This window comes from Bombina bombina, chromosome 1, assembly GCF_027579735.1.
Source record: "Bombina bombina isolate aBomBom1 chromosome 1, aBomBom1.pri, whole genome shotgun sequence".
In the NCBI taxonomy this organism is placed as follows: Eukaryota; Metazoa; Chordata; class Amphibia; order Anura; family Bombinatoridae; genus Bombina; species Bombina bombina.
Window position 1 is genome coordinate 100388935 of NC_069499.1, and position 12603 is coordinate 100401537.

A 12603-nucleotide genomic window follows, 5' to 3' on the forward strand; every position below is an offset into this window, starting at 1 on the left:
TTAGTATCAGGTAATCTAACAACAGTTCAAATATATTATACACACATGGGGTGCATGTGTATTTGTTTAAGTACTTGGTGCACATATACACGTTTACATGGGTTTAAACTAATAACTTCCCATGTAATATTAAGATCCCTTTAAGAAATGAAATATAGCTAAACATATTATTATTTTGGTATAGTCATATATAAACAAATATTACTGCAATCTTGCTGTGAGATTCAAATTTGTTCATTACATGGTAAGTGAGGAAGGGGTTTGTCAGTACATCCTAATGAAAAGGTTGTGCACTCTTATTATTACTTTTTGAGAAGGAATTATGTATTGAGTACATGATGACATTAATAAGAAATAGCGTTATTCAATAAAGGATATAATGACAAGTAATAAGTTAGAATATGTATGAATATGTAAATAGACCTATGCAGACCAGTATGCATGTAATTATTATCTTATTGACACACTTATGGTTTACTGTTTCTATTTTATTTGTTTAATATTTTATATTTGACAGCACTTAACAAGTATATGGTGTTAATCAATATTTCCTTTTATAAAATGTATTTTTCGTAACAGGTTTTGGTATGTAGCAATTATCATAGTGTATTGGAACATGTAACAAAGGCAGTATCACTTTAAGTTAATTGCCTCTTTGATGATTAGTAGGGTTGCACCGATACCATTTTTTTATGACCGAGTAGAAGTACCGATACTTGTTTTCAAATACTCGCCGATACCAATTACCAATACTTTTTTTTTTTTATGTCATGTGACAGTATACCAAGCACAATACAGATTAATTATTTAAGATTCCTTCTTTATAGTTATAAAGGACTGTAATTCAAAAGACATTATGAAATAATAAAACAGTTTTATTTGTCACAAAGTTTATAAATAAAAAATATTACAATAAAATATTAAATTTAAAGGGGTGATGCAATTGGGTTGTAGGGTTGTTATATAACATCAATCTGACATTTGTATAGAGGTTCGACTCTAAGTTGAACAGTCTTTCACTTTCCACACTACTGCATGGGGCAGAAAGATATTTTTGGGCCATTTTAGCCAGAGCTGGAAATCTGTTTATTAACTGCCCAGTTCTTCAGGGGTTTGTCTGAACGAGGTACAGTGATCTCACCTACAATAATACAAATAACAGCAATTTGTATTGACAGAACAGTAGTAAACATTTTATTTTTAGTTTAGTCTCCACTCCAGTTTAAAATGAAATGGGAACATGCAGTTTTAAAAAACGCCACAAGATAGCATATGGGTAGGAAGTGGAGGTATCGGTTTAAGTATTGGTGCATTTGCACAAGTACAAGTACTCATGCAAATACTTGGTATCAGTGCAACCTTAATGATTAGTATACACCTGCCCATTAGCGAATAGTTTGTTTTTACTTCCTTTTTAAGCTCAGAAGCTACAGGAAACATTAGAGGGCTATGAGTACGGCACCAATGCTGAAACGCGTAAGCCTTGATTACAGCTGATAGGGCTGTTCTGATACACCATTGTACCTGTTTTTAATGAAACCAATAAAGTCCGTTTTAAGCTGATTACTCTTCTGCATTATCATTCTTTTTGGATTATTGGAATGCACTGACACACACCTTTGCACTTACATCAGTAATGTACTTCATTGAGTTTTTTACAAGGAGTAACATAACTCATTTAGCATAGGGCCACAGTCAGGTTCCCATAAAGTGTCTATTTACTGGATGAGCTTGGGCCCAGGCACCACTGATTAGGAAGTTAGTAGGTGTGGCCTAACCTTTGTAGCTCTACAGTTCATTCAATGAGCAGGGCCAGATTTATAATAAGGCAGAGTAGGAATTTGCCTACAGGCACTCTACATAGAGAGACACGTTGCCGGCACATCAGTAAATGGTGCGGGGGGCGCCTCAGATTTTGGTGCCTACAGGCGCCTGGTCTGTAAATGCAGCCCTGACAGTGAGGACTCACTTCTTTCTTCATCTGTACAACATAAAAAACACTACTGCAATACACTACCATGCTCAAATATAGAATGTAGAATCTAAATTTATGCACTGAGGTAGATATAGTGTATTTATGAAGATGGAGCGGCAGACTGAGAGGTTTGTACCTACTCAAAGTGGGCACGGACATGAGTACTGAATAGCCATGAACAAACTCAGTAATAATAAATTGAAAAATTGAAAAAAATAATTTCTATCACATCATTTTTGGTTAAGCATTAACATATGGTACATGTATGTTCAAACATTCTGATTGTAAATACATTTAAATAAATCTTCAACATTGCCAAATTATTTGCTGTTGCAATTACTGTATTTATGATAATGTGGCATATTGAAGACAATCAAAATGTTAATGTATTTAACATTAATAATATCAATAAACTGCTTGATTAGGAACTAAATTAACTAAATGCAGAAGGACGTCAGACAGAGCATATTTGTGGGAGCTGTCAGAGTGGGAGAAGACATCTTGACTTGTGTGGGCTGTGCAATGCCAGTTGCCCACTTGAGAATGTCATAAATGCAGTCTGTGCCCTTTTGCTGTGAATGTGACAATACATAATGTTTTGAAGACACTATATGCAGCAAAGATTTATGTGCCATGGAACTACAAGTAACGTATTCTGCTTTGGAACTCTTGGTATATTTATGTGCCAAGCCAGACTGAGCAGAGATGGCTTGTCTAGGGAAGGTTTGGCAGCGTTCAGCTCTGGTGCAATGGGTACTTAATTTTCCTAGAAAACCATCCAATGACCCAGACAACCCATTGCATATAATATGTGTGTAATAGATAGATAGATAGATGATAGATAGATAGATAGATAGATAGATAGATAGATAGATGTATTACATACACACATGCAAACAAAGTGATTGTTCATAATTAGGGGTTAGCCTATAATATTAATAGCAGGTGAAAACATTCCCCAAATTCACTTTTTATTCCCCATTGACATAATCCTATAGAAATGAAGTCATTTGTGTCACAGTGCCCTCTGGCCACACAACAGTTAAGGCATTTAGTGAGTTTCACCTCCCCTATGCTATTTTGGCAGTCACCCCAAAATTGTTGTGAGGAGTCTGGCCAGTTGGTGAGCGGTGTAATCAGAACCATCTGTCTCAGACAGAGGCCCCCATTTGCATTGTTTAACATACTCTGAAAATGAAGTGTTCATTTTTAACATTCCTGCTGCAATTGGTCTAATGCTAAATTACAGAAGAGAGTTAAACTGAACCAGGTGCACACTCAGTCTCACTCCAGTCTGCTAGGAGCAAGAAGCAGACATCTCTACGTATGTTACATCATTTTAAACAGATTCTGGAGACTCTCAGCAAGAAATATCTTCTAGCAAAGTAGCTGAATTGAACAGTTTTGCAGCGCTTCAATAACGATCAAGTCCAATCTTTAGAAGATGCTACAATTAAGGTGGGTTTCTCCCTTAAATGATATTATTCTTTCTCCCTAATATTATTTTGTTTAACTATAATATTTTTTTAATTATAGTTTGCTTTTCCAGATTTGGACATTTGTCAGATGAGCATTTAGTTTTCCATTTTTGCTATTCTGGATATAAAGTAAAAGCATTTAGGACTGAAAACAATTATTATTAATAATAATAAATGCAATTTTTTAACATTTTAACTAGATTTCTATTTGTTATTAGTAATTATGTTTTACCTGATACAGTGTGTAATGATAATATGATCTCTTCACTTAGTATAGGTTTATAACTGGCTAAATAGATTTGTAACGTGCAGGAGGATGTAAATAATATTTAAGCATATTATACAATCTAAGCTCATGATAGTTTTTTTCCAGATCATCATTGCAAGTTGTTTTTTTTTAATCTGTTTACTGAGCATAACATTTATACACAGCTGGAACCTTAACATCTGCAGCCCACACTGCTCTCAGAGGCAAAGTTCACTTTAGATGAGTATTTTACTTGATTTGACCTGCATCCTAATCCCATAACAAAATCCAGCAAAGGAAAATGTCAATCCAGCTTTCAGTTCTGTAGTCATAATTATCTGCAACATTAAAGAGGGCTACATAAAATTAGAGTAGATAATATGCTATGGGTATATTATATTGCAAATTAATATCTTATTGAGTTCAAGAGCAAGTTTCTGAAGCAAAGCGTTTACAGGAAGGGTGGTTAAAGCATAGTGTAGTCTTTTGGCTGAAGTGGTAGCTACAAATACAGAAATACTATTACATAAATGGAAGGGATGTGCATATGGTGGATTCATTAAAGTAATATTAAAATAAACATGTTATTCCTCATATTATTTTCCTGTTATTTATTCGGAAAATGGCCCCTTCCAATAAAATAATTCTGCACTGCAAATAGACTAGAGTGCAAAATACTTCACAGTGCTTGCTTGTTCAGTGGCCATAGTGCTCATATTCAAAAAGCTTTTAAAATGTATGTTCCTGGTGTGCAAAACAATGCAAGCTTTACTAAAAAAATGTAAATGCTTTTAAAATGTGTGTGTGTGTGTATATATATATATATATATATATATATACAGTATATACAGGGCTTGTACTGAGTGCCCCCACCTCTGCCAACTCATAGCAGGTAATATTTGTAATCATCATGTAAATACTCTAGTTTTCACAAGAGGGGGGTGTAAAATACATCAAACATTGTAAATAACAATGTCCTTTTGATTTTCTCAAAGTTACTGAGCAGAATATACCAATTAATAAATAATGAGTACCGGCACCTTTTCCTTTACAAAAAACACTATATATATATATATATATATATATATATATATATATATATATATATATATATATATATATATATATATATATATATATATATATATATAATAAATAGAAATTTCATACTGCAAAATGGGGAAAATTTTTAAAAGAGCATTTGTTTTTTTAATTATCATTTCTAAAAAAACAACTAGCGTAGCTAAAGAAAAATGCCTCCAAAAAGATTCATTATGTTGTCCTGATTTTAGGACTACCCCATATGTCTATGTTGCCAAGTGATTCATAGTAATTATAGGCCAAATACTACAAATATAGAATTATTGGTTTCCAGTGCTTCAAGGGACACTGCACTGTAAAATTTGTTTTCCCTTATACCAGCTGCAGTATATTAAATGTATGTAAAATTGTTGCTTCATGTTTATTTTTATACCATTGTTCTCAAGGACACGTCCATTCAAACTGACTGAGCCTGCAGGAAATGCAGACCTGCTCATGTTATCTCTCTTACTGTATACATAGACCATTAGTTGGGTATTGAAATGTTATTTATGCGTGGGGTTCAATTTATAAAATCAGATACTACAGATACACAAATATATCTCACCCCTATTGGCTGGTTGATTTCAGCTGTTCCTCTTGTTTACATAGCTGTTCATGTTTTTATTATAGATGGGGTTTTCATCAAGCAAAATCAGATATTTCAAATGACAAAATAAATGTAAAAATGTTCTGTAAACAACAGCAGAGATAACTGGGAGAACATTAAAGGGGATAGATAATCCCTTTATTACCCATTCCCCAGTTTTGCATAACCAACAATGTTATTTTACTACACTTTTTACCTCTGTGATTACCTTATATCTAAACCTCTGCAGGCTGACCCCTTATTTCAGTTGTTTTGACAGACTTGCCTTTTAGCCAATCAGTGTCCTTTCATAAATAACTCCACATGAGTGAGCACAATGTTATCTATATGGCACACATGAACTAATTCCCTCTAGCTGTGAAAACTATTAAAATGCACTGAGATAAGAGGCGGCCTTCAAGGGCTTAGAAATTAGCGTATGAGCCTACCTAGGTTAAGCTTTCAACAAAGAATACCAAGAGAACAAAGCAAATTTGATGATTAAAGTAAATTTTAAAGTTGTTTAAAATTGCATTTCTTATTCTAATCATGAAAGTTTAATTTTGACTAGAGTGTCCCTTTAACCATGATCCTCAGGATACAAGGACAGGTCAGATTGTCAAGTACCAGGGTCAAGAAATGCTACAGTAGAGGGGACACTAGATTTAAATGTAAAGGTTCTAATGATCACCCTAATTGTGTTGTTTATTTACTAAATACATATAAATATATCATTAGACAATTTTGATATTTCATTAGAACGTCCCTTTAAAAGAAAGTAAAAGATAAGTAGAAAAAAATATTAAATAAAGTAATAAAAAATCATATAATCTGGTCAGTCTTTAACCCACCCAAAAATCTAGTTAATTAATTCTCATTATAGTGATATCAGTAGTAGTTCTCCTTATTTCTTTACATTTTCAGTAGGAAGGCTGATCCATGTAGCTGAATAATTCTGTAAAGTGTTACTTTTGTTAACGGGGCAATAAATAAACAACTTGTAATTCTAACATTTCTTGCAGTCTTCTAATAGACTGATATGTCAGCAGAGTCTGAAAGTTATTATAACAGATTGTTTGCTGCAATTGTTTTACAGTGGTCAAACCCTGCCCACTATTATCTTTATTTGAGGGAGCTAATCCAAACATGTGTATGGAGGGCTAGGCACTCTCTATTGTTTAGCCTCAGCAGAAATGATATGATAACAACCTGTAAATTAGGGACAGATAAGTAACAGAGTTAGGCTTTTGTAGCCTGCCATGTCCTCTTTCAGACCTAAAGGGACATGACACCCAAATGTTGAAGAACATAACTATAAAAAGCTGACTAGAAAATAGCTGAACATTTCTATGAAAAATAAAGATATTTTACCTCAAAATTCCCTCAGTAGCCACATCCCATTGTATAAGAACTTAAGCAACCAATCAGGATGCTATAATTGTGACTTACAATGGAGAGTTCATCTGGCATGTGCAGGCACAGTCATGTTATTTCCCTCCACAGTTTAACAATGTTTACTATGAGATCTCGTGAGGTATATAAAACCCACATTTTTTCTTTCATAAGGAAATGCAATTTAATACAACTTTCTAATTTACTACTATTATCAATTTTCCATTGTATTCTCTGTCTGAATAACAAAAGAAGACATTTGGATTTCATATTCCTTTAATTGAAATCTCATGAGATCAGAGTAAAGCAAAGTGGGACATCAGCACTGATGAAGTTGATTGGCTGTTTTTTATCAACATTCAGCTGACTGTTGCTAAATAATGACTGTTCACAGAGCACTTACTGTTCTTAGCTGAAGAAATGTTTTTAACTTTTTACAGTTATAGTGATTTTGCATATGGATATTATATCCCTTTAAATTACAGGAAAAGGGGGCAAAATTAATAATGAAAGTTTTTTTACTACACATAATTAAGCATTTTATATTTCAAACTTAAACTGTTTACTGTCCCTTTAAATTAATTTGGTTATTTGAGGTCTAACCGAACATGCATAACGTGAACTCCTGCAGAGTTCATGTGGCTACAGTGAGGACAGTACGCAGATTTCTGTGCATGATTACTCAGTATTTATGTGGTATGTATAAATGAACAGCTAGTAGATTCCAGCTCTGGGCAAGAGCCAGGAATGTGATTCTCTTTGCAGAGTGAATGAGAATGTTCTGTCACTTGTAATCTAATTCCTTCCCTGTATCTCCTGAATAATCTGATTTCCGGAATATTTAAAGAGGGGAGTGTTGGCCACATGGGACACACTGCTGCAGGTTACAGCTGAGGTCTGAATGCAGATGTTATGACTTGGATATAAGAAACAAATTATGAGATTATTTTCCAAACAGTATAGTTAATAAAATTATTATTTTTATATTCGCACTTTCTCAGGCTCCAGCTCCTAGTGAGCATGTGCAAAAGTGCAAAGTATATACATATATGCATATCATATATATCATGAGAATATGCCCTTTTAAGGGGCACTCGATGACAGGAGTTGAGAAACACTGCTCTAAGGGATGCTGGGGGTGCCATTCACTTTCATGCACTACCACAGTGTCACGGATACCAGTCCACCAAGACTAACCCCCACCCCCCTACTACAGGGCTCACTCCTATCTGCATTGGATTTGGCCTTTTCATGGCTTATGCAATCTCCCAGATTGATGCTCGATGTTGTTTTTTGCTATGAGTACTCTGTCAGAGGCTAGCTGATCTCTGACCAGGAAAACCCTTCTAGGCTGGCTGGGCTCCTGGAACTGCCGGCTGGCCGCACCACAACGGTTACCCACCTAACTCCTCTCAGGCTAGCCGGGCTCCTGGAACTCCTGGTCGGCCGCTTCACGCTGGACACCCGCTAACTTTACCCCTGGTCACTCCAGCGGCCCTTTGTCTCAGAGCTCCGCTCTTTTGGGGATTGGTGGATTGACGGAGGGAAGCTCCTTTGGGAACCGGGGGTTTTGGACACCCCTACCCCCTTTCTTTAGAGGACTGTAACTCCGGTTCCCAGTATCGAATCACACCGCTTTTTGGAGTGTGGCATCTGGGGACCAAGAGCTTTCAAATGACACAATGGAAGTGCCTCCGCTCCCCCAGGATCACCACAAAACCACCACCTCTGGGCCCTGGGGCTCTGTGGGACTGTTGCTGCTATGGAGGAGCCAGCCTGTCTGGAGGGGTGGGAATGGCGGGAAATTTGGGAGGGAGATAAGACCCTTGGTTTGTGTATAAAAGGAGTGTGTGTTTCCCAATAAAATCAGTTATTGTTTCACCTGAATGCTAGTCTGTCTAGTTATTTGGGTGGGCTCCTGCTATAATCACTTTCTCTGCTATATAGCGACCTGTTGTCAGGGATAGGAAGGACCCTCTGGCAGAGATTCCCAGTCGGGGTATCCAGAGTCTGTCACTGGGTGGGATCCTGAATACTGGTGCTGTCTGGTATCAGGGTGGGCTACTGACTGTAGTCACTTCCCAGCTACACAGCTGCAGTCAGCAGGGAGGATGAAGCAGGACCCTTTTGGTGGAGCTACCCAGTCGGGACAGTCGGGGTATCCATCACATTGGTGGCAGCGGTGGGATCTGCTTCTTGCACATGGTTCCTGCTGACAGAGGAGAAGTGCCACAGTAGCCGGTAACTATGGAGGCCGGGCTTCTGAAGAGAGTAAAGGAGGAGCTGGCCCAGCTAGATGGTCCTCATTCATATCAGGACCTGCTGGCGCCAGAGGGCCTTTTTCCGCCAGCAAATATCGAGGAAAATGCTTCAACGGGAACAGGACTGTGATGCAAAGGTCCTCCCCATGGATGATAAGAGGTACTGGGTCTGGTGGGACTTGCGAGTGCCTCTCCTGGGAGAGCAACCCAGGAAGGAATGGCTATCTAACCTGGATGAATTGGTCCAGACAGAGATGTGGGTGGAGGACAGCTACCGAGCCCTCCGATGGCACGTTATGCAAGCGTGGCCCTGGCTGGAGACCCCCACAGAGGGCTTTGGCTTTGGTGGCCCTGGATTACTATTTGACAAGATGAGGGGGGGGACCCAGATTTTGGGAGCTCTGCAAAACAGCAGAGAGCATAGGAAATTGGCAGTGCCTGAGAAAAGCTGCTGGATCTCGGGGGTACCCTGGCCTGGCTGCAAGCCAATATGGATGATATATGTGGTCAGGAATGGGAGCTGGAAGTGGCATACAAGAGGCTGCTAGACCATGTTCAGCAGCATGCCACGGATTCTGCACGTAGCTGTGGTTCAGCAGTCTAAGAATCCTGATGGTTGGCCTCCGAGGAGTGGCAAGAAGGAATAAGCAACGGAGAGCTGCTAGATACAGATCAGCAGCATGACCCCGAGCTTATGGTCTTAGACCAGGGAGCCACCCCAGCAGAAGTGCTGGCAACAGGGCAGAGAGCCTCTGGCCTCTGCACAGCACCAGCAGCAGCTCCGGGAAACCAGGGAGCAGAGGTCGCCAACCTCTCTCCCCACCAACAGTCGGTCTTCCTCTCCAGTGGCAGAACCCCTTGCGGGAGAGACAACAGTCAATATCTCTCCCCAGCAGCAGAACCCCTTCCAGGGAGTGGAGACAGTCGGTATCCCTCCCCAGTGGCAGAACCCCTTGTAAGGAGAGATGGCAGTCAATACCTCTTCCCAGTGGCAGAACCCCTTCCAGGGAGCGGAGACAGTTTGTCTCCCTCCCCAGCGGCAGAACCCCATGCAGGGTGAGACAGCAGTCGATACCTCTCCCCAGTGGCAGAACCCCTTCCAGGGAGTGGAGACAGTCGGTCTTCCTCCCCAGCAGCAGAACCCCTTGCCGGGAGAGATGGCAGTTGATACCTCTCCCCAGCAGCAGAATCCCTTCCGAGGCAGTGGAGACAGTCGGTCTCCCTCCCCAGGGGCAGACACCCTTTCTGGGAGAAGAGACAGGCGGTCTCCCTCCCTAGCAGCAGAGCAGTTTCCCAAGGAGCAGAGGTAGCCAACCTCCCTCTCCAGTGGCAGAAACCCTTCCCGGGAGAAGAGACAGCCAGTCTATCTACCCAGCAGCTTGGCATAATTGCCACCCTATACCTGCCCAAGAGGATTTCTCACAGGGGGCAGGCATTGCATTGGGCAAGGAGGATATCGGCTTATGCAGTTGGTGCCACACGTTTGGGCACCCGAGCTTTGCCTGCCCCACCAAGGAGCAACCTCAACTACAGTCTGCGGTGGGAATACAGCTGGAAACCCGGCAACAACTTTGTTTGTGGGTGGCTCGGCCGGTACTTAGCTGAGTGTCACAGAAGAAGGCGGTGTGACCCTGAGACTTAAGGACACTGGGACTTGGGGGAGAGCAAGTGTTTTGGAGCTGGCCTTGGAAACCTGTTTTGGGACTGTGCCTTATGTGAATATCCCTGCGCTTAGGGTGCAGGGGGATGAAGGCCAGCGGGGAGCAACAAGGATACCATAAGCCTAGGAGGGATGGGATGTCCCCTCCCAGCCACCAACAAGTGGAGGGCCACCATCGGACAGGGGGAGATGTCACGGATACCCGACCACCAAGACTAACCCCCACCCCCCTACTACAGGGCTCACTCCTTTCTACATCGGATTTGGCCTTTTCATGGCTTATGCAATCTCCCAGATTCATGCTCAATGTTGTTTTTGCTATGAGTACTTTGTAAGAGGAGAGCTGATCTCTAACCGGGAAAACCCTTCTAGGCTGGCCAGGCTCCTGAAACTGCTGGCTGACCGCACCGCAATGGATACCTGGAACTCCCGCTCGGCCGCTTCATGCTGGACACCCGCTTACCTTAACCCTTGGTCACTCCAGCGGCTCTTTGCCACAGAGCTCCACTCTTTTGGGGATTGGTAGCCCGGGGTTATTGCAGAAGGGGAGCTCTTTTGAGAACCGGGGGTTTTAGACACCCCTACCCCCCTATCTTTACTGGGCTGTAACTCTGGTCCAGTAACGAATCATGCCGCTTTTTGGACTGTGGCATCTGGGGACCGAGAGCTTTCAAATGACACAACCACCACCTCTGGAGTCTCTCACAGGATGGGATCCTGAATACTGGTGCTGTTTGGTATCAGGGTGGGCTACTGGCTGTAGTCACTTGCCAGCTACACAGCTGCAGTCGGCATGGAGGAAGCAGGACTCTTTTGGCGGAGCTACCCAATCGGAGCAGTTGGGGTATCCGTAAAACAGAGCAAATCCAACTGCAAAGGGGTTAGACACATAGTTAAAGGACCAGTAAAGTCAAAATTAAACTTTCATGATTCAGATAGAGCACAGCATTTTAAACAACTTTCCAATTCACATGCATAATTTAAATTCTTTCCGCGGACATTAAGGGCAAATATAATTAAACTCCAACACATATCAAACAATCACTCCATATAAAGTTGCAGGTCTTGAATTCTGGTGGATATATTACTGCCTCACTGGCTCCAGTGGGGAAAAAAACCCCATCTAAATGACAGGACAGTAAGAAAATAAATAATGAACATAGGCCTAGATTTGGAGTTTGGCGTTAGCCGTGAAAACCAGCGTTAGAGGCTCCTAACGCTGGTTTTAGGCTACCTCCGGTATTTGGAGTCACTCAAAAAAGGGTCTAACGCTCACTTTTCAGCCGCGACTTTTCCATACCGCAGATCCCCTTACGTCAATTGCGTATCCTATCTTTTCAATGGGATCTTTCTAACTCCGGTATTTAGAGTCGTGTCTGAAGTGAGCGTTAGACATCTAACGACAAAACTCCAGCCGCAGGAAAAAAATCAGTAGTTAAGAGCTTTCTGTGCTAACGCCGGTTTATAAAGCTCTTAACTACTGTACTCTAAAGTACACTAACACCCATAAACTACCTATGTACCCCTAAACTGAGGCCCCCCCACATCGCCGACACTCGATTACATTTTTTTAACCCCTAATCTGCCGACCGCCACCTACGTTATACTTATGTACCCCTAATCTGCTGCCCCTAACACCGCCGACCCCTATGTTATATTTATTAACCCCTAACCTGCCCCCCACAACGTCGTCGCCAGCTACCTACAATAATTAACCCCTAATCTGCCGACCGCAAAGCGCCGCCACCTACGTTATACTTATGTACCCCTAATCTGCTGCCCCTAACACCGCCGACCCCTATATTATATTTATTAACCCCTAATCTGCCCCCCTCAACGTCGCCTCCACCTGCCTACACTTATTAACCCCTAATCTGCCGAGCGGACCGCACCGCTATTATAATAAAGTTATTAACCACTA

At 40.9% G+C, this 12603-nt stretch overlaps 1 protein-coding gene across 1 annotated transcript in view; it reads left to right on the forward strand.

Moving 5' to 3' along the window:
- The first annotated feature begins 3268 nt into the window (after nucleotides 1-3268).
- Nucleotides 3269-12603, forward strand: part of FBLN5 (fibulin 5) — a 147384-nt gene continuing 138049 nt past the window's right edge. Inside the window, exon 1 of the mRNA XM_053697550.1 lies at nucleotides 3269-3433. Within this exon, the coding sequence (XP_053553525.1) occupies nucleotides 3420-3433 (14 nt within the window). The 5' untranslated portion in view covers nucleotides 3269-3419. The remainder of the gene's footprint in view (nucleotides 3434-12603) is intronic.